Genomic DNA, 26810 nt, shown 5'->3' with positions numbered 1-26810 from the left:
CAGAATAAACACAAGCACAGTCCAATAATCTCAAAGAAGCAATGTAATATCGCTAATGACCAACCCAACATACTTAAGCTACCATTACAACTAAATTATCACAACCGAACATAATAGAAAGCCGAGTGGCATTGAAGTGTGCATGCATTCCGACTAAAGCGAATGGACACGGAAACAACATGGTGAATAAGAACATCATCCAAGCGGTGATAAATGAACTAGCAAGGGCAGACCGTACGGTCTATATGAAACAAATTCATTACAGTAGATTGTAATCAACGTTGGAAGCACCGTGCAGCAAGAATGAATTTTTAAGGCAACTTGCGTGACCCATTTGAATTACAATTGTAGGTTAACATCCATTTCCAAAATTTGGTTCAAAGTGCACAATTTAATTCAAAAAGTCCTAAACAACTAAATAACAATATAATTAAATTTAAAATGCCTATGTGGAGAGTCTTTAATTATGTGGTAGCCCTTCTAAAGTCCCAAAATGTATTTCCAAAATTTTCCTACAATTAATAATGAAAATAATAAGCTCATATAATTCAAATTAATTAAAATAAGAATTTCTGGTCAAATTAAGCACAATTAGCAAAAATAGGGAAATATTGGACATTCAAACACAATTCCCTAATTAAATCTAGCACAATAAGCTAAGTGAAGTGAAGAAAATATTGACTCATCAATGATCTTTTAGACCTTTTGTTTAATAACTCTCTCTAGGCTTAAGTATATCGTTTAACAAAGCTTAGCATAACTTGATTTCATATGCCTTATCTTTTTGATAAAATGCTATGGTGATTAGACACTCTATTAGAAGTTCTATAGTGTTTGACACTCCTTATGTCTTATGCATGGGGCATGTTTGAGATATCAAATAATGGTGTATCGCTTGATGGAGTTTAGCACGTTTTGTCAAACGCTTGGTGGCTTTCAATGATTGTATCTTGAACTTTTAAGCATTTGCGTTTAGCTCAGCATTCACATAGATTATGTTTCTATTGCATCGACATTGCTTTCATTTAGACAAATTTTACTTCAAGTATTGTATCCTTCGCGTTTGTATTGTTTGATACACTAGATATATTGTTATATCTGATAGACACATGTTTCATCCAATATTATCCTTTAGTACATGTCATCATTAACCATTATATCTTATGATTAATATTTCGTTGAATGTTGTTTGTTAAAATTTAAAACATTAATTGTTGGATAGTCTAGTTTCTCTAGATGATCTTGTCTCAACATGTAAATGAAGGCAAAGTAGTGAAAAAAAATAAAGCCAACAAAAAGATAAGAAAAGGGAAGGGAAGGACACCAACAACATTAGAAGCTTTACATTGTGATCAAAAACTATATCCAATCAATCTTTTCATAAATAGTATTCCGCTTTCATCAATGAAAAACAAAATCCCAAAATAGTGAACAACAAAATCTAATGCTTTAATTGATTCGGAGGTCCCTATTTGTGCAGATTTGCGTCAATTAGGTTTCTGTATTTTGAAGTAGCTCAATTGGGTCCCTATTTATGAAAAATTGAATCAATAAAGTATGTGCCGTTAAATTCTATGGACGGCGTTAAAAGTGTTGCCCGGTGGCTAGGTGAGGTGCATTTGATAGGGATGTGGCACATAAAGACGTACTTAAATGATTTTTAATTTAAAAACAGAGTGTGAATTAGATTGGAAAAGACGATGGAAAAGAAAACAGAGAGACAAATCAGAAGGTTAGTGTGGAAGAAGGGGATTGTGAAGTTTTGGTTAGGGTTCTGAGGAAAATTTGGAAAAGGAATGAACAAAGAGTTGAAAAGGAGGGAATGAGGTTTACAAGTGGGTTAAGAAACAACATGCATTGCAGACACCATACAACCATTGCGTTTTCTCTTTCCCTTTCTTTATTTTCTCTTGTTGGTTGGGTCGGTGCAGTACAAAAACTTTATCATAAAACATATTTCTTATTCTTCTTCTTCTTTTATGTTTACAAGGCAGAACCCTTTCCTATTATCTATCAAAACCTTCAAATCCATTAGATTCAACCTCTGAATTCATCCTTCCAATTCCCTAATTTTCTTTTGGTCATGCAAGTCCTGACCCAGCCATCAGAACCTTGGTAGCCACCGCGTAGCACCTCCACAAAAACTTGCAAAACAGAAAAATCAAACCAGCCCCAATCTATTGCAACCATGGCAGAACACGAACCCTAATCGCGGACAATCCCAAATCGCCATCTTCCACCATCACCATTCATCTTCTGGGAAGTAACCATCATCCACGAACCAGTTGTCGTCGCTCACCACCATCAACAACCATCACTGTCGTTGTTGGCAGAGGGGTCCTTTTCGGTGCGAGGCGCCATAGCTTCCGGCCTTGAGCTTTCCAACCTGGTCATCCAATGAACCATCTTCTGCTTGGATTGTGTTCAGTGCAAATGAGTGGTTCATTGGAGTTGTGCTTAACCCACGAACCCTATTTTCCCCAATTTTGCACACACCCAATATCTGATCCTAATACCTTTTAATTTGATTTCCATAAATAACATTAACGTTATGTGTTTTTATTATATTTACCATATTTTAAACTTTTTAAAATAAAAATCAATTAAGTCCACGTAATGACGTCTTTATATGCCAAGTGGTTATGAAATGCCACTTCACCATACCAGCAGACAACACATTTAACGCCGTTCACATAATTTTATGGCAAGAGTTTTATTGATTCAATTTTACATAAAAAGAGACTAAATTGAATTCTTTCAAAATACGAGGACCTAATTAACACAAATCTACAATAGTCACATTTTCAGAATTTCACTATGAATTTGTTTTCTCGCGGTTTTTCAAAAAGCCTCTAATACAGGGTTTCTTAAACCCCTGCCATGTTAATTGTGACGCTGATAATGCTAATTCTTACCATTATCTAAGCATAATTTTAGTAGTAAAATCAACTCATTTCTAGCTTGTAACTTGCTTAATCCTCTTCTTTTGTCTTGTTTTCTAAATAAATGTATTTTAGGCTACATTGATGTAATTTCATCATTAATCCCCGTATTTTGTAGCTAATACAGTGCTTGGAAGAACCTCTACCAAAGTATAGAGCTTAACCAGCCATAAGAGCAAGCAAAACAGCAAAAATGAGAGAATTCTGGAATGCTGCCGCTGGGGTGCAGCTGGCGTGCAGCTGAGCGCCACTTCTCTGTAATGCTGCCGCTGGGGTGCAGCTGGCGTGCAGCTGAGCGCCACTTCTCTGTAATGCTGCCGCTGGGGTGCAGCTGGCGTGCAGCTGAGCGCCAGCTCTCTGGAATGCTGCCCGTGCAGCTGAGCGGTGACGCTGCTGATGTGTCAAAAATGCCTATTTATTCAAGTTTGCTCGAAGCATTTGGGGTCTTTGGTTCTTTGGAGGTGCATCTCACTTAGAGGAGAGCTTGGAGGGCTGCTAGGGCTCGTGGGAACACTCCCTTCTTCCTCTTTGGTTCTTCATCTTCTTCCATGTCCATTTTGTAAGCTTTAAGGCTCTCCATGGAAGTGGAGAGCCAAACCCATCTTATTAGGGATTGTTGTAGCCTATGAATTCTTGTGTAATGGATGATTGATTTGATAATATATATGCCTTTTCTATCAATTGCTAGTATTCTTGTTTCCGATCTTAAAGCTTGCATGTAATAGGAATGTTCATGACTTGATTTTGGGGTTTCATGGATTATGGGGACGTAAGATGGAACCTTGAACTGAAATAAGAGTCCTTGTGGTCATTGATTCTAGGGATGGAAGATGATGCACATGTTGTCTTAAGATCCTAGCTCATTAATGCGGGTTTGCTTGTTAGATTTTCCAAGGGATTGGAGTTTAATAGGGAAAACCTAGGCTCTTTCACCTAAGGGATTAGGGCTAGAGTGTTTTTGTGGATTGACTTTAGTAAATTGATGGAGAGGAGATGAATTGGGTAAGCACAAGAGTGAAATAGGTGAAAACTAACCTTAGCAATGTCATTTCATACCATTTCTAGTCTTGTCCATATCTAAGTGCCTTTAAAGACCAAGGTCCAACCATTGTATATTTGTAATTTTATCTCTTTGCACATACTTGTAAATGAATGATGTTCTATTGAGTCTAGATGAGTTGGTAATCGCACAATTCTCTAGTATTACGAGTCTCTTGGGAAACGATACCCGGTCTTACCGGTTTTATTACTTGAACGATTCGGTACGCTTGCCGAACCATCAACAGACGCCCGGGCACTGACGAGGGCGGGGAGTGATCGCCGGTACAAAGCGTCACGGACAATGAGCGGCTCCTGGCAGGCTTCCAGTGGAAGGGGTACATGGACGAATAGGACATACACCGGAATGAGAGGGATCTGGAGACTGTATAGGTATGGGACTATACAGTTGAAGGATAGCTTAAAGGAATTGATTTGGCTACTCATATCACCAAAATGCATTTGCTTTTCGGTAGCCTGACCCATAAGAACTCCATGGTTAAGCGTGCTTAGCCTGGAGCAATTTAGGGATGGGTGACCTTCTGGGAAGTTTTCCCGGAAAGTGTGCGAGTGAGGACAAAGCACACTGGAAAGCCACGTGGTGATCTGTGGGGGGTCGACATTCCCTGTAGGCTGCCGGGGGGCGTTACAAATGGTATCAGAGCCTAGCCTCTCCTAGTACGGTGAATCAGACATACACCAATATGAAAGAACGATCCAATCACTTGAGGACTTGCTGAGGACATGTGTTTTGGATCACTTGGGAGTCTGGGATGAGGTATTGTCTTTGGTGGAGTTCACTTACAACAATAGCTTTCATGCTAGTATTTTCACTTACAAAAGTCATATGCTGATCAAAGGAGGAGACCATTGGAGTTTGCAATCGGAGATCATGTCTTTTTGCGGTTGACCTCAACTACAGGAGTAGGAAGGGCTCTTCGTTCGAAGAAACTTTCTCCTAAGTTCATTGGTCCATATCAAATTTTGAGAAGAATTGGGCCAGTCGCTTACGAGATGGCGTTACCTCCTCAGTTAGCCAAACTCCATTCAGTTTTTCACGTTTCTCAACTAAGAAAATATGTTCATGATCCTTCTCACATTTTAGAAGTGGAAGATGTTCAAATCAGAGAGGATCTATCCGTAGAGGTGCAACCTGTTTGTATAGAAGACACTAAAACAAAGGAGCTTAGAGGGAAAACTATCAACTTAGTGAGAGTAGTTTGGGATAGAAAAACAGGTGACTCTACCTGGGAATTAGAAGATGATGTAAAACATTCTTATCCCAATCTTTTTTTGTGAAGTGTCGAATTTTCGAGGTCGAAAATTTTTGTTGTTGGGGAGAATGTAAGACCCATGAAAAATATTTAGATTTAATAAATAATAGTATTTTTTAATTTTTATAAAATTAATAAAAGTATGGTAAGAAAAAATTAAAATTTATGATAGATAATAATAATAATAATTTCAGAGGAAGGAGTTTAAAAATTTGAGAATTTATTTTAAAAGTTAAAAAAAAATGAATAGTAAATAGTGAATAGTGAATAGTGAATAGTTAAAAAAATATTAAAATTGAAGAATCGAAATTTGAGGAGCCACAAATATTTTTGTACGATCTAAAGAACGATAGTTGCAGATATTTGTTGGTGCCTGAAACTAAAGCTTCTGATTTTACTTCTATGTGAGTTTTGAATGGTTGTCTCTGTGTTTCTTTTGATGAACGGATGACAGTCTTTGTTGTATTGACATTGAAGGACGTTCGAGAGGAAAGATCTTGGAGTCGGTTGGTGAGTGTAAGTTATGAAACTCTGAATATCTCTCCTTATTACGATTTCCTGCGGATTTTGTGCATGTGGGGTGATCTTCTGTTTCTCGCATATTCAGAGATTGGGGCTTACAATATCATTATCTTTAATTTGAAGGAGAATAAGGTAGAACGTACTAAAGGTTACTACAACAAAGTTTTCAGTCTCATCTTCTCGTGTCACTATGCTCCAAGCTTGATTTTGCCTATTTGAGACATTTATTTATGTTCAATTATGGTAGTGGTTTCAGAATTTATTTATTTTGATTTTCTCTGTAACCATTATTTTCTTAACCTTTTGTTTATTATAAACACAGCAGATAGCGTCACCACTACCACTGCTAAGAAATTAGTCTCCTACTCTTTATTTAATTAACTTTATTTATTTACTCTCTTTTTTCTGAAACCCTAAATCCCCACCACCCCAAGTCTCCCACTCTCTGTTTTAGTTTTCAGATCCGTTTGTTTCTCATCCCCTACTCTCACTTCCAAATCTGTTTCTTCTCATCCCCCGACTCTGACTTTCTCTCCTTCTCCATATCCGTTTGCACTTCTTCTCCATTTTTGTTTTGGTTCATAGTGCAGTGGCTTTCGTGGTGCGGTGGTCATTCGACGGGTAATGCGGTTGTGTGTGTGGAGGTGCATTCTTATAAGAGAACCATTAATAGTACGTTAATGAAGTAGGTGGATGTGGGTGAAAATTTACTACGGTAAATAAATATTATTGAAGGGACAAAAAAGATATGGAGAGGTGTAGGGAACATTTGGTGATGATGGAGGGAGCAATATTCTTTCAAGAAATACAATTATAACATTTTAATAATTTTGTCTCAACAATCTTCAAATTTCTGATAAAGTGAATTCTTTTAGAGAAAATAAGATCTTGTAACTCATTTAAAACACACTATAATACAATCAAAAAGAGTCGTATGATAATTGATCTATGATTGATTTAAGAACAAAATTTTAGATGCAAGTTTAATTTAGCATAATTGTGATTATTAATTATTTCACTATAAGAAATTTTTTAAATAATAATCAATTTTAATAACTAAAAATATATTTAGAGATTAAATTAAAAATTAATTTTTCAATTAAAGATTAATTCTTTTGATAATCAAAATTCAATAATTAATTTAGAAACTAATTTATAATAAAAAAATATTTTAATTATAAATTTACATAGTAATTATAATTTTTTGAAACTATTTTAATTATAAATATTTTTTAGTTTATAAATTTATCATTATAGTCATTAATTATTTTTTATCACTAAAATTAGTCATTAAAATGTATCATTATAGTCATCAATCCTCAACTGCACACATACAACCAGAAGAGTGCCATATTCATAACCCAACTCATTTTCCTGTTTATATTGTGCATAAAATAGAAACTAAAAAGACTATTCACATAAAACAACCATAGTTTATTTCGAAAGAAAAAAAAAATAATAGTCATTCAAACAGAAATTAGATGAAACAATTATGTGGTCCACATTACACAATTCAAAGCATCTAGTAATAAAGGGGTGCAGGAAGTAAAAGCCCTCCATAAGATGTAAGAAGTAAAACCCTTGTTTAATTTAACTATGTTATGAAAAAAAATGTATTGGCCCAAAGTAGCTTTTATATTTGGATTACACTTTCAAAATTGGTTTTACATTAACAAATATTTTAAGTTCATACTTTCAACATTAGTTATCATTACCATTATAATGTATAACTGTCAACTACATCCGTTTTAAACCAATGTTGAAAGGTGCAAAGTAATGATTTTAAATAAGTTTTTTTTTATATAGTTGAAAAATATTTAAAGACTTAATAAACAATTTTCAAACGATTTATTGAATAATTTATAAGAAAATTATATTATATTGGTAAAAAAATATAAAGAAAAAATAGAAATGCAGTGAGTAATGATATTTTTGGATTTTTTGAGTATTGGTTGAAGAATAAGATACACTAAAATTAGATAAGCACCTTTTATGAGTTTTTTTTTTTTTTTGTAAAACTTTCTTTTTTAGTAGTAGGTCTTATATTATTTTAAGAAAATAACAAAACATTTAAGTAACTTAAAAATGATATAATTTGATATGTTATACTTGAAAAATATTACATTATAAAATTTGAAATGTTACATAATATAACTTTGCAAAATCTTAGATTCTATTACTTTGAAATTCAAATCCAACCCCATGTAGAATTGGAGATCTTGTGTATGAGAAGGAATGGGAAATGGAGGATTGAAAAGGATGGGTTAGATTTTTCACATATATATAAATAAAATATTTAGGATAAATGATTGATATTGGTTCACTATAGATAGTATTAACATATTTCATTATTTTGTTTGAATTTTGTTAATGATTAAGTAAGTTTTTAATTTTTAATAATTGTGATGTTTGTTTATTATACAAACAATTAATGTTAACATACAATTATCCTGAAAGAAACTTATATTTTTTTATTTGTAAATATAAATTTTTTAAGGCTAATTATATTGACGTTATTTTTTTTTCTTTAATAAATTGACTCTAGTAAATGATTTCAAATAAAAGTAAGTTTTTTTAATTTTATAAAACATAACAGATACTAAATATCAATGGACACTAGTATTTAATCTTTGTATTCTTTCATTATAAATTAATTTGAGAGTTTAATGGATTAAGAACAAAAAAAAATAAATTGAATCTGAAATCAAGAAATCAAATGCATTCAAGAGCTGAAATATGAAATTTCTAGAAGACAAAAATTGTATAAAATTAAAGTGCAATTATTAAAGAACAAGAACATTAAAAAGTAAGAACAGTAAAAAGCAAGAAAGTTAAATTGCAAGATCAATAAAGAAATTACTGAAAATGTAAACAATTTAATCACAAATTCAGGAACAAAACAAATTGAAAATATTTTGATTTTAACTTGATATTTATCGTGTGAGTTAATTCCTTTGATAACTGAAAAAATGTGGTAGTAGTAAAAAGAACGAAAAGGCAAAAAAAAAAAACTAAAAGAAGAATAAAAGAAAAAAAAATTAAAACTCTAAAGTTTTACAAATGATTTCCGTATATAGTTTTTAGCACATTAGAGGTTTTATATAACCTCTTAAATATGAAGTTAAAGCGGATCTCATATGATCTATAATATAATTTTTAAGTCCGATTACAAAAGTTAAGCTAAAAATGAAAATAAATTATTTTGTCGGGCTTTCTTTACAATTTTTTTTAAATCTGTCTTAATTTCTAATATAAAATAAAAGGGGAATTCAACTCCAAAGTATATATCCAAATTAAAGCCCTGAAATAATGTAATCCAACAAAACTAAAATCAACCAAAAATTATATAAATTAAAAATGCAAAAATTAAAACAAATATATATCAAATAATCCAATTTATTACCAAAAAGTGAAAATAAGCTAAAAACAAAAAGTAAAACATTTGAAAAGTACAACCATTATGTGAAAGAAAAATTAACATAACATACAAGAAGTAGTGCATCACAGAATGCCTAAGCATCATCATTAACACCGGCCCATCTCCAAATTTTCATTTCCATCACTACTAATATAACTCAACTGCAAGCCTAGAATAACCAAACATCCTACATCTCACATGCAACCACTAGATTTGTATACAGCTAGTAGTCATTTATTCATAAAAAAAATATTAGCATCCCTCTAGCAGTATAGAGTACACAATACTATCACAAAAGCAAAAAAAAACAAGGAACATTATAGAAAGTTAAACTCAGACCATAACTCTTCCTTCCCCAAACTTTCAAAATTAAAAAAAAAAATCATCTCTGATAAAGTTATAGGTGTGCACCCTCGTTACTTTTATCTAGTTAGCTCCACTCATTCTATTATCCAAACTTAAAAAGGCATGATAAGTCATATCACATAGAAGTCACTTGTGATGGCCCTCACTCCTCATACAACAAAATCATGGCCAAATACAATACAACATGTCATTCACAAGGTTAGTCGTTAACGCTTATGTCCAAAACCGGCACATAGACTATGATTTTTTGTCCCTTTCACCACATAACTCATCCTTCTCTACTTCAGACAGGAGAGTTATTAAAGTATCAGGATGACAACCAACAATAGGACTGTCAACATCATTGTGTAAATACCATGCCATTATAGAATCTCTCCACGAGATTCATATCATGTCCATATTCATCAACTCATACCATGCCACTACAAAATCTCTCTGCAATACTTATACCATGTTCAAATGCATAAATTCATATCCAACATAATAGAATACATTCATCACAAAATTCATACCAATTGAATATATACAAAATAACTTAACAGTACATAATTTGTTTGATAAGAATTAAGTATAAAGTCTTTCCTAGTCAAAGTGTTCCTTAACTTGTTTTTAATAAATTTCTTACTTACCATATTCAAAATAACAACACATAATATTAACATAGAAATTCAAATATGAATAATCATACAACAAGCATATAAATTTTTCATTAACAGTATTCACACATAATTTTTAGACATGAATAGTTATACAACAATATTAATTCATAATATAAAAACTTAAAAAAAATTTCTTGATCAGAGATTATTCTTGAAAAACTTCCAAAATCTCCGCTCTAAAATTCTTCCTACTGTGAAATCATCCTCATCTTTCTTTTTCATAGATTTTTCTCTACTTCTTTATAGGCCACTGCTCCTGTTTGAATTTCTTTTACTATTATTTTAGTTAAAAATAGTATTTTAATCACCTAAAGCTATTTTCTCTTCTTCCTTCGTCAGTCACCACGCAAAGGAGTTTTATCATATTTTCAATTTTGGTTCTTTTAAATTTAATTTTTTTTATTTTTTGTAGAAATACATTTTTCAAAAGTCTGAACCCATGCCTCTAAAATGACCATAACTTTTTGTTTAACTTTCAAAAATTTTCTTATTAATCATATTTTCTATCCATAAATTTTTTACTACTAATAATAATATTAAAAAAAATTACTACTATTAATATGAACATTTTCATAGACTTTACAATTAAAGATTCATTAAATATGATAAAAGGGCTTCTAATAACTCAAAGGATATTTTCAATTTTATAGTTCAATTAAGATGTCAAAATTATGAAAAATAAATAAAAATTTTGTTGAATGTGTTTTTTTATATTTTCTTTCACATTAATTTAAATTTCAAATAAAATGAAATAAAAAGGTTAAAATTTCTAATTTATTCAATTTCTAAGTGTAAAAGTTGGCATGTTCTTAACAAATTAAGTTGATCAAACTAAAAATGCAAGCTTTTCAAATATGGTGAGGAAATTTTTACCTTAAAAAAATGACGATTAATTAAATATATTTTTACCTCTTAATTTTTAATAAAAATTAAAATTAGTTTTTTTTTTGAAATTTTAATTTAATAATTTTCGAAATACGTACTAATTTTTTAAAGATATAAGATATTATATTAAGTTTCTTTGTCATTAAAAAAATACACGAGTTTTTGCATATTCTATTTTTTTACAATAAAAATAATGAATGTAATTAAAAAATGAATTAAATATATTTTTTTCATTGAAATTAGTTTGTTTTCAAAATTTTAGTTTAATTTAATCTCCCAAGTTTTGTAAACCATGAAGTTAATTATTTTAACTAATTTTTTATTAAATATATTGACGTTTTAAAAAATTTGAATTTAGTAATCGCTATTTTGACATATTTTATATAAAACTGACAGTTTTTTTTTCATTATAATGATAGGTTCTTAAATAATTTTAAATATTTATAACAACCAAATATATTTTGAATATTTTATATAAAACTGACAGATTTTTTTTTTCTTTTTTTATTTTTTCATTATAATAATGATAGTTTCTTATATTTATAACAACCAAATATATATCGAATATTTTATACAAAACTGAAAGATTTTTTTTTTCTCTTTTTATTTTTTCATTATAGTTATAGTTTCTTAAATAATTTTAAATATTTAAAAAAACAAAATATATTTTAAAGATATTAAATTATTTAAAAGATAATTAAAAAATATTATATTATAATAAAAAAATTAAAATAAAACCTAATTCAATTTCTATATAAAAACATTTAGAAAACACAATTTATAAGCAACAAATAACTGAATAGCTTATTCTTTATTAGTCTCTCTAGTAATTAACTCTCAAGAGAAACAATTACTAGGATTGTGGAAGGAAGATGGCGATAGCGAATTCTTCCACTAGAATACTCCGTGATCGTGATGACCTGATATTGGAAATTCTGTCACGGCTTCCTGTAGAGAGTCTCATGCGATTTAGGTGCGTTTCAAAGACATGGAATTCCATCATCCTCAATCCCGATTTGGTGAAATCGCATCTTAAAAAGTCCTCCAAAAACCCACAAATTCTCTTACTGGAGAAAAAGATAGAAGAGAGGCAATGTTTCTCTGCTGTTTTAAGCTCTTTACCTTGCTTAATCCAAAACCCTACTTCCTCTTCCGCCGGTCGTATCTTACGCTGCCCCAAACCCTATAAATATTTATTCGGTTCTTGCAACGGTTTGCTTTCCCTACATTGTTCTCTTTCCACGTATGAGTGTGAAGAGCACATGGTCTGCTTTTTGAACCCTGCCACCAAGACTTGCTCCTTACCATCACCAAGCTTGCGTCTCAATTACGGCATTGGTGTTCAATATGATATGAATTTTGGGTTTGGGTACGATGATTGGAGGGACAGTTACAAGGTGGTGGCAATGGTTTTGGATTGGAGTACACATCAAACGAGTGTGTGGGTTTACTGCATGGGTGACGTACGTTGGAGACTTACTATAATGACCTCTCCGGCTTTTCTCACCATTGACAGTAATGGATACTTTCTGAATGGCACTGTTAACTGGTTAGGACATTCTTCTAAAGAATCGAAGCTACAAATATTTTCGTACGATCTAAAGAACGATACTAACAGATATTTGTCGGTGCCTGAACTCGTTCCTAAAGATTCTGAATTTAATTCTATGGGAATTTTGAATGATTGTCTTTGTGTTTCTTTTGATGAACGGAGGACAGTCTTTGTTGTATTGACATTGAAGGACACTGGAGACGACAGATCTTGGAGTCAGTTGATGAGTGTAAGTTATGAAACTCTGAATATCTCTCCTTATTACGATTACCTGCGGACTTTGTGCATGTGGGGTGATCTTCTCTTGCTCACATATTCACAGCTTTGGGATGATTACGATATCATCATTATCTTTAATTTGAAGGAGAATAAAGTAGAACGTACTCAAGCTTACTACAAGCACTCTCTCAGTCACATCTTCTCCTGTCACTATGTTCCAAGCTTGATTTGAGACATTATTTATGTTAAATTATGTTAGTGGTTTCAGAATTTTTTTTTCAAACATATTTTTGGTATTTCTTTAGTTTGATTTGTTTTATGATTGTTTTTTGTTTCTGCATTGGTTTTGACTGCAAAAACAATTAAACCTTTATGTACATTGTCAAAATTGTTTCCAGTATCTGTGAACAAGGATCAAAATTGTCATGGTGTTTCTGTTTATCTGCACTTAGTAGTTCAAGCAGGGTTTTCTAGGTATTTTGTTTCAGTTTTTTGTTCCAATGATATACGTAATTTTCAAAATATTTCAGTTAACAATTATATCTTTTAAGAAATTGGTTAATAATTATATTATGAAGGATAAAATAAATACAAGAATTATGTAAATATTCTCTCTAAATATAAATATAAATTAATGTAAATAATTTTTTAAATAGATTTTATTTATTTTGTAAAGAATTTTTTTAATTAAAAATGATTAAATTTAAAAAGACCGTGAAATTAAAAAACAGATAAAAATTTAAAAAAAAAATCACTTAAATACAATAAAATCGATAAAATAATTATTTTAATTTGAAAATTTTTATTTAAAAAATAAATTTGAAAAAAAAGATGTAGAAAACAAAAAGGAATTTTAGTAATAAATGATATCAAGCCGAGTTTATAAATGATAATGGAAGTTTAGGCCGATTGATTACATTTATAAATGATAACACAGGATGAAAATAAGTATTGAAGTACTTTTTTAGTATAGTAAAACTATAGTTTACATTCTTAAATCATTTTTTATTTGTTAATTTTGTTTAACATCTCAATATTAATTTATCTTCACATTAAGGACACTATTAAAAATTAAAATTTTAAAAAAGAAAACAAAACACATGTAAAAACTATTAAAAACGAAAATTATAGTGATTAATTATAATTAAAATTAACGGAATTAAGTTTGTATTATAAGATTGTAGTTTTTATTTGTTATACTAAAATCAAAATTTATATATTATTCTTACTTTTATTAGCGAAAATACAGCTACCATACCATCTGTATGTTCAATTTTTAAATATCTATAATATTATAATAATAGATAATAATATTGTAATCAATAGATAGTGATAATCATAGAAATATATATTTATTTTGAGTAAAGTATAATATTTAATTGTATACTTATATTTTTGTAAAAGGATATATATTAATTTTGTTAAAAAGACATAATAAGTTTTTCAATAAGTTTCCTTAATTTTGTATAGAGTACATCATCCATAAATTCTATAATTTTAAAAAATTTGGTATAAAATATAATGTAATGTATAATACTATGTAATGTAGTACAAAATATTTAATAAATAATTATAATTTCACACATATGTAAGACAGTAAAATATTTGTTTCTTAAACTGTTTTATTATATTATTTTATATATTAATCCAAAAATTTTTTATTATAACCTGTCGTGCGTGTGTTTTTACATTTTTTAAATATTTATATTATAATATAAATTATTAATATTTGTAAATTGAGTAAGTTGATATATAATAAATTTATTTTTGTTAAAAAAATTAAATATATCTTTACATATATGATGTAAAACTGAATGTATTATTTTTAAAATTCTTTTTAATTGGAAAATCGAATAAGTATCGTTCTTAAATTTGTTTTAATTAGAAAATCAAATAAAAATTGATTTTCAGCATATCTTTCAACTTTGGTGTCATTTATTAGAAGTAAATATTTTTGTTAATATATATATATATATATATATATATATATATATATATATATATATATATATATATATATATATATATATATATATATATATATATATATATATATATATATATATATATATATATATATATATAACAGAAATATTATGTAACAATTGAGTTTACGTAAAAATAATAAATAAAAATATTATTTATTTTTGAAGAAGTTTTTTTAATTTTTTATGGAAGACATCATAATTTATTGAATTTTAAAAATTTAAAAATTAAAATTGAATATTTAGATTTACTGAGACATTAATATAATATAGCACCATGATAATAAATAAAATAAAAAAAATAAAATAGTTTAAACCAAGGAAGGAACCACTTTCTCTATCTGAACAAGAAAAAACGAGAAGGAACAAAGGATGGAAGGTATACACTTACACTATCACTAAGAAGATGCCTCTGAATGACAGGACGATCAATCGTGGTCCTTGAAGAAGGCAAAATTACTGGATCCTTCATCAAAGTGTACTGCAATGCACAACATGTATGATGCGTCTGAATTAGCTTATCTTTCTATTCAAAGTACGAACAAATTTTTAGAGCTTCTGATATACAGAAAGCAATTTTTCCCAATAAAAACGAAAAGTAATCACGTATGTAGATGCTATCAAACTTTACACTTTGGCAAATCAATTATTCAATGAGTGATGGTCCGACCCGCCAAAAAAAGGAAAAACATGTTTAACAGACAGAAAGAAGTGGAAAACCCACTTGAATCGTGTTTCGGTATAAATGTTGGGGGATCGAGATAATAACCTGTCTTTGCTGCTTCTATACGTATGGTTGCTCCGTTCTCCTATTGCGACACCACCTTAGCTCCTTTTGTTCACCGAGAGGGGGAGGTACCTGCGAGGATACTCCGACGCTCAAGTCAGTGTGTGTTTAAGAACCTTAGTTCTTCAGAGATAAATAATATCTAATATATTTTCTTAGTATTTCCCATGTAGAAAAAACCAACCTTCATCCTTTACCTTGTCATTCTATTTATAAGCTAACAAATAATTTTACCTGGAAAACCGCTCAAAATATCCTAACCAATCCGTTCCCGAGATTTCGGTTGGTTGAAATATATAACTGCTCAAAATATCTTAACCAACGTGTTAATGAAATTTCGGTTGGTTTAAACATGCAACTGCTTGATCGTGGTTCCACATACTGGATCAGTGGGTTCCGATATTTATGGCGAGATCTTTGCAATCGCTATATTCGGTTATTTTGATTTGAGCTGGTTACTTTAACGGGAGTAACTATGTGAGCGCCTATTTATACTAGGAGCTCGTGACAAAACGATCGCTTGAGATCGCGCTTATTTCAAGACGATCGTTATTAGACGATCGCTTTTATTTCAAGACGATCGTCTAATGATGAATTTGTTTTCGGTCGATCACTTGAAGTTATGTTTGCTTCAAGACGATCACTTGGAACTGGGCTTGTTGTTAGACGCTCGCTTGAGATTTACCTTTGGTCAGTCGATCAGTTTGAGATTCACATTTAATAGCTCTTGTTCCAAAACGATCGTTCTCTACCTCCATTACTTCTTCTTGCGGGCGCACTCAAGGGATTATACTATACATAATGCCCCCCGAGTCCGAGTTAACTATGGCGCGAGACGTAGGACGTGGTCAGTTAACTGTAGGACGGAGAGAGAAAAATGGATGTGGTATTGGAGTTGTTGCTACGCACCGTTTCGATATAGGGTTTTTTAGCGTTTCCCGCTTTTTGGGGAAGTTGAAACACTACAAGAAAAATGAAAATTATCTACTGATATTTATATACGGATTTTGATCCGTATGTAATATAAATATTACATACAGATTTTATTTACGGATCACACAAAAAGAGTTAAATACCAATTTTATATACGGATTTTTTTATGCATATAAAATATGTAATGTTGACGCGTGACGGAAAGATTACCTGAAGATATAATCCATGTGTGACCATTTAAAATTGGCATGTAATCTGATATACATTACCTTCTAATATTACATATGGAATTTTAAAATGAATTATTACAAATTAATAAAAAGTAAAACTAAAAGGATAGGTTTTCGTTTTTCTGTTTTGCCTCCATGCTTCTTTCATTTGTCTCCAAGCTTCTTTCATTTGTCTCAGTGTTAAAAAACCTAGGGTTTTAGGAAGAAGAGCGAGGAGTGTGACGACGACACCATCCATCTCTACGACCTCTCCACCGCCTCCTCCCTCAGTTCCCTTCACCAACACTCTGCCTTTGTCACCGCCTTCTCCTTCTACGCCCCTACCAATATTTCGTTCCCCCGCAACCTCATCTCCGCCAACGTCGCTGGCTCTCTCACCATTTTTTACGCGGACGGCTTCGTCCATCTTACTACGCTTTTCTTCCACTACCACGGCGCTATCAACGACCTTGCCCTGAACCGTTCGGTGAGTGCGCCCTCACCGTTGCTTGTGACAACTGCCTCGCCATCATCAACCTCGTCCGCGGTCGCCGCAACTGCTTCTTGCGCCTCGACAAGGAAGCTACTCTGGTCAAGTTTAATGTGTCCGGCGACCACTTTTTTATGCAAAGAAGAAGGTTTCTGTCCACCACTTTTTGTTAAGTTTTATGGGATTCTTGTGATGCATCTTTAGGAGATCTTCATTGTGCTACCGGTGTTGCGTTTAGGGGGTGTTGCATTTAGGGAAGATTCAGAGGGCTTTTAAGGTATGTTTTGTTTTATGTGTTTGGTGATTGAGAATATTATTGAATGAGTCGCAAATGCAAGATCACAGGTACAAAATGGTAGAGCAAAATCTTATCAGTGAGAAGGTGTTTTCCTTTTTGTTGAATGGGTATCCAAATGCGAAAAAAGGTGGTGAAATGGTTTTCGGTGGTGTTAACCTAAAGCACTTTAAAGGAGACCACACTTATATTCCAGTTACTAAAAAAGGTTACTGGTAGGTTAGCAAAAACACAATTTATTTGATTAGGAATTCCTTTTAAATACACAGACAGATATATGTATGTATGTATGTTGTATGTATGTATTCACACCAGAAAATTCTTGAGCATGAAAGTTATCTTTTGCAGATTGAAATTGGAGAGTTTTTCATTGGAGGTGCTTCTACAGGTGATTTTATTGTTCCTCGACAATAAAAACTTCTATTTTGGGATTTACTAGTGGAGTCATTGAGTGGTTAAGATGCTTTGGAATATGGTATAAGGAGTGAATCTAGACTGAATTTTTTACTTCCTAATACTTGAATTTATTTTCAAGAAATGCAGGGTCAAAAAACTATATCTTTACATCAATGTTTGTGAAATGAGATTCTTTTTCTCCTATTTGTTGCATATGCTTTGATTAATGTGCGTTAAATTCTGAAACATATCAATGTTCTTTTAGGTGTTTGTGAGGGTGGTTGTGCTGCTATTGTGGATTCAGGAACATCTTTGCTTGCTGGTCCAACCTTATGTGCTTCGATAGTTATTATACCTTAGGCTGCACTGCTATCCTTGGGATTTTATAGACCCTAATTTTTCTAATGTTTTGTTTTCCTATATTATTTGATGCTTTGCTAACTGAATTTTCTCTCTTCTTTTTTATTTATATAGCTGGAAAATTATTCAAAAATTGAAGAGGCTAAAATAGAGGAGCTCATGAAGGCAGTAGCAGATTCTAGTGCCAAAGTGATTGTTAATGGAGGAGTAGTTGGAGAGATGGCTTTGCATTTCTGTGACCGTTAAGAGTGTGTGAAGTCTTTTTTCCCTTATGGATGGTTTTAGTTGTTTCTCGCTATTGAATTAATATGAACATTATAAGTATTCAAGTCTAGATTGTTTTCTAACTTAAATATTATTGCATATAGGCTTATGGTTCTGAAAATCAGCTCAAAGTTTGAACTATGACGATTTTGCAGAACAACTGGTTCTATTGCTATGGTTTGTGTTTTTGCTTATTTGGTTATGAAAATGTTTTATGCTTTCCATCTAATCAATTTTATTTTCCTGCTATAGTTGAAACTCAGCCAACCGAATGCAAATGATCTTGGATATGTGGATTCTGTTTCAGTTCAGGAAATTAGTGGTGTCAGGGTATGTTCAAACCGGAATGAGCTCTGTTGTCTTCTTTGTTCCACGTTTCTTGTTTATACTAGTAAAAGAAAATATGTTATGCACGAGAAAATACACTGGTTTATTCCAACTATGGTGTGCACTTAATTGATTGGAGGCATTTCTTTTAAAAGCAATTTAATGCTTAAGCTAATTGAAATATGGATTAATTGTTTGGAGGCACAAGCAGAAGCCATTAACCCTTGATTCACTTTAAAATAGTTGTTCATTATGATGTTCACTTTAAATATTCATTAAAGTATTACTAAGATTTGATATTAAAGAGCATGTTTTCGAATACATGTCTAATCAAAGTAGAGTATTATTTGGATTGATGTATTCCGTGATTTGGTTTATAGATTCGTTTGCCATGGGAGTTTATAGATTCATTTGACTTGGCGTGGAGATGGAAACAGCAGCAATGGCAGAGGAGGCACAAGCAGAAGCCATTAACCCTTGATTCAAAATATAAATTTTTTGTTCAGTGAGTGACTATCTTTGCTTCTGTGTATATGTTTGATGATTAATGGCAAAGAAATGGAAATTTGTTGATGTATGAAGAATCTTATCCGAAAGGATAGGATTGTGAATGGGTAATGAATTTGTGCGTTGCCATGTGGCATGTGAAATCTAATGGGATAGGTTTACCTTAAAAAATTCAAAATCTGGTGGCTCACACGGCCTTCTGCCTTGCATAAAATCTATTTGTTGCCACATGTCATCACAAATCACGGGAGATGCAGATTCTGATATGCTATTTTCCCTGCACACCAATCACACACATTTTGTGGGACCTATATTTCTTAGTTGGATATAAATTATATGTCTAACAATTCCTCCAATTTCTCACCTAAAACTACTCTACACTCAGAACCACATTCGCACATTCAAGTTATAGGAATACTTTAATCAGAACCAAAATTTTTAAAAGTGTTTTTAAATAGTTGTAAAAAATATGCTTTATTACAATTTAATTACTATAAAACAATATACTCATTGTTAATTATTATACAAAAGTTCAGTAAATTTATACTTAATTACCATAAGAAAGTCGTATTTTCGTATGTCAATGTAGAAATGTAGCAGTCTTATTTTTAATAAACTAACATTTGATTGTGTTTGTGTCTTTATAGTTTGTGAGTACTGATGTTACTGCATAATGAGTTATACTGAAACTAATATTCCTACTCTGTATTTTCAATATTTCAAATCTTATACTACACTTCATTGTTTTTATTTTGATGTGAAGAGACGAGAATGAAGGCTGGGAGTGAAAGTGCTGGTACTGGCTGCCTCACTTTTTCATATCCAAAGGTCACTGCTTATAATAAAGCTTTACGAATTTTCTACTATAAATTATTGATTATATATGTTTTTAAATTTATACCATTTAATTTAATTTGTGATGTGTCAGTTTTAGACAAATAGTTTATGACCATCAGTTCATTCCATTACATTAAAGATGAGATTTGATTTATCCATGTGAGATTTGGGAAACTTATGATATTGTTTTCTTCATTATAATGCAAATTTCTAATGAAGAGGTTAAGCATCTTAATTTATTATTACACTTTACTTTTTATATTAAATTATTATATTGTTCACTTTTAGGAGTTAATTTCTTATTACAATTTACTATACATTTTTTATAACAAGATAATTATTTGTTTTAAGCATAACTATATATTATAAATTCTTTACATTTGTTGCTTGTTTCTTTTGCATAGGTTTGACATACTTATACATTAACTTGGATTATTGTCTTCAATGACAAAATTCACTGTGTTGCAGAAACTTGATAATGAGGTGGAAGGAAATACATTCCAAAAAAACAGTGACTTTGACGAAGTCTGAGTATCAGCTTGATCTGTTGTCAAGTACTCCAATTCTGTTTGTGAATATTTGTATAGATAAATTAGTTACAAAAATGTAATGTTCTCATTCTTTTCTGTTCATAAATTTTGAGTGTAATTGTTCACTCTTGAAGATGGAAGTGGTTTGAGATATCCATGTAATGAATAAATGATGATGCTAACATGTCATCCATGTCATGTCAGTTTAAACAAGTTTGCCATCACTTGCACTTCATTTTATGATTTTGTAGTAGTTTTATGATAAAAGCAAATCATCTTGGTACATCTTGATTTAGTTATTTAATATGTAAAAAAATAATAATTATGTTGTAATGTCAAAGAAGATCAATTTGTCATTCAATTATACAAAATATGATTGAGATATTTTTTACATATCTAACAACTAAATTATAATTTTTACTTTTACCAAGACTTTTTAATCACTATATTATCACTCATTTATATTGTAAGTTTCTTTGTTTTAAAGCTTTTTATTTTTGCAAATAAAATTATTTTTTTTCTCTGTTGTATGTTACATACGGATTTATCCGTATGTAAAAAAAATATTTTTTTGATGTATTATATACAGATTTTATATACGGATTTATCCGTATATAAATTATATACGGATTTATCCGTATATAATTTAGCTACGATGATTTTATATACGGATTTTTGTCCGTATATAAGTCGTATGTAACCAAGTGTTATATACGGATTTTGGGTCTTATATACGGATTTTGGTTGTATGTAATTCAACTTTTTCTTGTAGTGAAAGTGCGTAAACGGAGCCGTTGGATTAAGATGATCTAACGGTGCGAGGTGAGTGACGGTCAGTTTGCCACCATTAAGGTGAAATGACATGCGAGTGTCCAACCGCCATCTCATCATTTTGCTATCCGTGACGATTCTTCTTCTATACTCTTCGTCTTTCTTCTGCTTTCTCAAGAAGTAACCAGGCTCTTCCGCGTTCATCACCTTTCTTTCTCTTTACGACAAAACCAGGTAACCCGAAAAATCCTTGCTTGTTTGTAGTTTGTATATTTTTTGCAATGGAAGAAAAGGGGCAGAGTGATAATATTAACATACCAGAGGCGTCCTCGGCTAGGGCTCCCCCTGAAATCGCCACTGTTGTTTTCGGCGAAAGGGCCTTTGTGTATGGCCAAGTACGCACTGAAGATTCGGAGGGGGCCTCATCGTCATCTTTGTCTGATAACGATTACGCATGGGCATCTCGGGAAGTGAGTGAGTATTCCAGCGTATTCAAAAATAAGATTGTATTAGCGGATTGGGTAGAAAATAGTTGTATTCTGAGATCTGTAGGATATAAATCTTGTATAAAAATGGTGGCATGTAGTGAGGACGAAAGGGTTTTTCATGGGAAAGAATCCGCTGCTGATGATTTTTTTTATTTCTATGGTCCGCTATTTTACGATTTGTATATCAGATTGCCACTGAGTGCGTTTCAGATGGATGTGTTGAGAACGCTAAATGTTGCTCCCTCGCAACTACATCCGAATGGGTGGGGTTATGTCCAAGCGTTCGAGACTTTGTGTCAAGCGGTAGGCATTAGGCCTACTGTTCCCTTGTTTCTTCACTTTTTTAGGTGTCGCCCAGTTGCCAAGAAAGGGTGGGTATCGCTGATTTCTGAGTCCGAGAATGCGCTGCTGGAGTTGTATGTTCAGTCGTATAGGGGATTCAAAAATCAATTCCTAAAAGTGTCTATTCTCGATTCTGGGCGATCGTTTTTCTTTGACGAGGGAGGTCGGTCGAAATTCCCCTTGTACTGGACTCAGAATCCATTGAAGTTCACTTCGTGGTCCGAGGACAAGATGACGATCGACGAGCTGGAAGCCCTTGGTCTGTTGATGTCATTACCGCACCCCCTTTCTTCTCGGCACCTAATAAATTGTCTTGAGTATGATGATTTTGGCGCTAGAGTGACCGGTATGTTTCTGTTGTTGACATTTTGTAGGTAGTGTTTACCTGTAGCTGACTGTTTTTGTTATTGATTGTTTGCTTGACAGAGATCATGGGTAGGAAAGGATCAGACCAAGATTGGTTTAAGGCTATCAAATCTGAGAGGAAAGCGGGGCAAACATCTGGTGCTGCTCGCCCTCAATCTTCAGGAGCTGCACGACCCTCTTCCCCTGCCGTGACGGTTGCTAGTCAGGAAGAGGTAATTATCATGGAGGAGCAGTCCTTCGTTAGGAAGAGGACACATCAAGCCGTTTCAAAGAAGGCTGAGCCTTCTAAAAAGGTGAAAGAAACGGGCGATGCAACTGCCCGATCGTTTCCACGGGGTATGTCGGACTCCGCTCTCAACCTCAGCCACAAGATCGACTTCAACTTGGATGAATCGGAGAAAAAGCTTGTTGAAAGCATGACCGAACAACAAATGGCTGATGACCTGTTGGAACTGTCGAGTCGAGCGGCCATGGCTGCATGGCATATGGCGTACGCGTCCGACATGGGCGTGTTGAGAACCGAGCTCCAAAAGGTCAAAGATCAACTGAAGGAACTGTCGGCTACACATGCTGAGTGCGAGGAGCGACAAAGACAGTCCCAGCAGTTGATGTGTGAGGCTCAAACAGTGTTGAAAAACACTCAAAGGGCTGGTATCTGCTTACGGGAAGAGCGCGACCAACTACGGGTCGAGCGTGGTCAGTTAAAGATGACTCTTGAGCAGTCATCAAGAACTGTGTCCACCCTCAACCAACGCCATGACGAACTCCTTGCCGCGTCCGTAGCAGATAAAGAATTAATAGAGGAATTAAAAGAGGCGATCGTAGCGGAACATACCCGAGGATTTGAAAAGGCGTTGAGGCAAGTGTCTCTCCTGCGCCAGGTGAGCAATGAAGGACCAGATTTTGACGTGGACAAAGACGTTTATCAAGGTCAACTGGTACCTATCATGGAGATACCCGACGATGCCTCTCCTGAGAATGAGCAGGTCATAGAGCCGACAGCCGCTGAACAACCTGTGGAGCAAGCGACTGAAGATGTTGCGGATAATTAGATTTTAAGCTTGTACCTTAATCGCAGCATTGGGTTGTAATGTGCTTGAATATCAAACTCTTTTATTTGACCTATTTGTATAACTTTGACTTATTACATATGCTTTGGCATTCTTGGACATATGACGGTGTATATGCTTTTGCTTTAACGCACGGACTGTGTGAACGTTTAGCTTTAAGTGTCTGGGTGTTCTTAGGCGAACATCGACCAGAGGGATTGGATCCCTTTGTGTAGCGTATTTGGGTGTTCAAGGGTGAACATCTACCAAAGGGAGTGTGTCCCTATATGCTAAAGTGTTGGGTGCGCGGTGGCGAACATCTTCCAAACCTCGACGCTTGCCGAGTTCAATACGACATGGATTCAAAGAAATAACATGTTCATTAATTTTGAATAACAATGACGGAAACTGAAATGCAATAGTTCTAGTCACGTAATTAAATAACACATTAACTGAAATAATTTTTTAAATGAGTGGCGTTCCAAGTGTTGGGGATGATAGTTTCGTCGAGGAGTTCCAGCTTATAGGCTCCGTTCATTAGATTTTCTGTGATGCGGAAGGGTCCTTCCCACTTGTCTGCCAGCTTACCATGCATCCGGTTTCGTCTGGCCTCTCCCTTTTTCCGCCACACGAGGTCGCCCTCCTCGAAGGACCTAGACTTGATCTTGGTGTTGTAACGTCGAGACAGTAGCCTTTCTTGTGCGGCTGCCCGAATCATGGCGACTTCTCGTCGTTCTCCCAGCATGTCAAGGTTCATTCGCAACTGATCGTCATTAAGAGCCATGTCAGTAAGGTCACGCCTTAAAGTGGGTTCTCCTAGTTCCACTGGGAGCATGGCATCCGTGCCATACGTCAGATTGAATGGCGTGTCTCCTGTCGATCCGTGAGGGGTGCATCTGTACGCCCATAACACTTCTGGTAGCTCGTCCACCCACAATCCTTTAGCGCCGCCAAGGCGTTTCTTCAACTCATTGAGTATAGCTTTGTTGGCCGCTTCCGCTTGTCCATTGGTTTGGGGGTGCTCGACGGAACTAGTGACGTGTCGGATGCCCAGGTCGCGCAGGAACTTATCTAACTTTTTATCAACAAATTGTCTGCCGTTATCGGTGATGATTTTTTGAGGTAGGCCGAATCGACATACCAAGTGCCAGATGAACTTCTGTACCCGCTGGGCGCTGATGATGGAGAGGGGTTCAGCCTCTATCCATTTGGTGAAATAGTCAACGGCCACTATGAGGAATTTATTTTGAGCTTTGGCGATCGGCAATGGTCCGACTATGTCTATTCCCCACTGAGCAAATGGCCAAGGTGAGACGACGTAATGCAATTCCTCAGAAGGGATGCGGATGTTGTTACCATGAGCTTGACACGACAGACATTTTTTGACGAACGCTTCACAGTCGCTGTCGATAGTTGGCCAATAATAACCTGCTCGAAGTATGCATGCGCGTAGCGTGCGTTTTCCAGAATGGAACCTGCATATTCCTGTGTGCAGTTCGCGCAGAATATAATCGATTTCCTCGGTAGATACACATTTTAACAAAGGAGTAGAGTGGCCACGACGATATAGGTTATCGCCTATATGTAAGTAGCGAGCGATCCGTTTAGAGTCGCCCGCTGTGATTTGTTCCCCGAGCTCCTGTTTCCTCATCAAATCGCTCACCTCTTGTCTCCAATCAGCTTTGGGTGTGGTCAAATCGATTGTTAGAGTTTCCACAACGGGTTGGTCGTGTACCGACCTAATGACGGACGCTAGCTGCGTTTTTTCCTTTGCATGTGTTAATTTTGACAAAAGATCTGCTCTTGAATTTTGCTCCCTTGGGATATGGACAATGCAAACCTATGTAAAATCTTTGAGGAGGGCGGTTGCTTTGTGGAAGTAACGCAGCAGCTGATTGTCTTTGACCTGGTAGGTTCCGTTCATGTGTCCGACTACCAGCTGAGAATCCATCCTGCATTCTACAGCTGGGACTGCTAATTCTCTGGCCAGGGTTAGGCCAGCGATTAAGGCTTCATACTCGGCCTGGTTGTTGCTGGTTTGAAACCGGAAAGTGATGGCTTGTTCAATGATGAAACCGTTGGGCCCTTCAAGTACTACGCCCGCCCCGCCCCCTTTCTTGTCCGACGATCCATCTACATTAAGGAGCCATGTGGGCTCAGGGTCGTCCGGGATGGGGGTCAGGTCGACCACAAAATCCGCCAAGTGTTGCCCTTTGACGGATCCTCGGGGTTCAAATCGTAACCCGAATTCAGATAACTCTATCGACCATGACACCATTCTTACAGCTAGATCGGGTTTTCTGAGGATTTTAGCTATGGGGTGGTTGGTTCGAACGACCACCTGATGGCTCTGGAAGTATGGCCGAAGTCGACGCGAGGCTGTAAGTAAAGCCAAAACTACCTTTTCGATCTGTGAGTATCGCTCCTCTGCCCCCTACAATGTCCGGCTGATGAAATATATCAGCTTAAGGGTGGGGGCTTCTTGAGTCAAAGCGGCACTTACGGCATGATGAGACACCGCAATGTATAACTGTAAGTCGAACTGATCGGTTGGTCGCGCCATGATTGGAGGATGGGTGAGGATGTGTTTAACCGCCCCGAACGCTTTGTCGCAATCTTCGTTCCAAGGCTGAGTGACGCCCTTCTTCATATTTCTTAGAATTGGTTTGATGTGCTCAGCAAGCTTTGGGATGAAACGAGATAAAGCAGTCACTCGACCCACGAGCCTTTGTACCTCTTTAAGGTTTTTCGGATTTGGCATTTCCAGTATGGCTTTGCACTTATCCGGGTTGGCTTCGATACCCCTGCGAGTGAGCATAAACCCTAGAAACTTTCCAGCGGGCACCCCAAAAGTACATTTGGATGGATTCAGCCGCATGTTGTACTGACGCACCTGAAGAAACACTTCCGCTAGATCTTCCAGATGCTGGTCCATAGATCGGCTACGGATGACCATGTCGTCCACGTAGACGTCCATACACTTTCCAATTTGATGATGA

At 34.1% G+C, this 26810-nt stretch overlaps 2 protein-coding genes across 23 annotated transcripts; both read left to right on the top strand.

Annotated features, from left to right (window-relative positions):
• The first annotated feature begins 11976 nt into the window (after positions 1-11976).
• LOC108324539 (F-box/kelch-repeat protein At3g23880) lies at positions 11977-13107 on the top strand. The gene has a single exon (XM_017557479.2). It carries the CDS (start codon positions 11977-11979, stop codon positions 13105-13107), a length of 1131 nt encoding a protein of 376 aa, XP_017412968.2.
• Positions 13108-16921: 3814 nt separating this feature from the next.
• Positions 16922-21008, top strand: LOC128195889 (uncharacterized). Of its 22 annotated transcripts, XR_008247708.1 has the most exons (10): positions 16922-17427; positions 17518-17556; positions 17625-17789; positions 17923-17962; positions 18236-18578; positions 18699-18771; positions 18847-18924; positions 19302-19426; positions 20192-20256; positions 20734-21008. XR_008247708.1 is itself a non-coding variant. In XM_052874646.1 (5 exons), the coding sequence occupies exons 2-5, from the start codon at positions 18769-18771 to the stop codon at positions 20873-20875; spliced, it is 348 nt and encodes a 115-aa protein (XP_052730606.1). In that variant the 5' UTR covers positions 18439-18578; positions 18699-18768; the 3' UTR covers positions 20876-21008. The 22 variants fall into 22 exon arrangements, 1 of the variants encoding a protein (XP_052730606.1); XR_008247706.1 differs by having other exon boundaries at positions 17518-17789; XR_008247710.1 differs by lacking the exon at positions 17518-17556 and having other exon boundaries at positions 16923-17427.
• Positions 21009-26810: the final 5802 nt, after the last annotated feature.

Source organism: Vigna angularis, chromosome 3, assembly GCF_016808095.1.
Source record: "Vigna angularis cultivar LongXiaoDou No.4 chromosome 3, ASM1680809v1, whole genome shotgun sequence".
Taxonomy (NCBI): Eukaryota; Viridiplantae; Streptophyta; class Magnoliopsida; order Fabales; family Fabaceae; genus Vigna; species Vigna angularis.
Note: the sequence above shows the minus strand (reverse complement) of the source record. Positions and strands in the feature narration are given on the sequence as shown.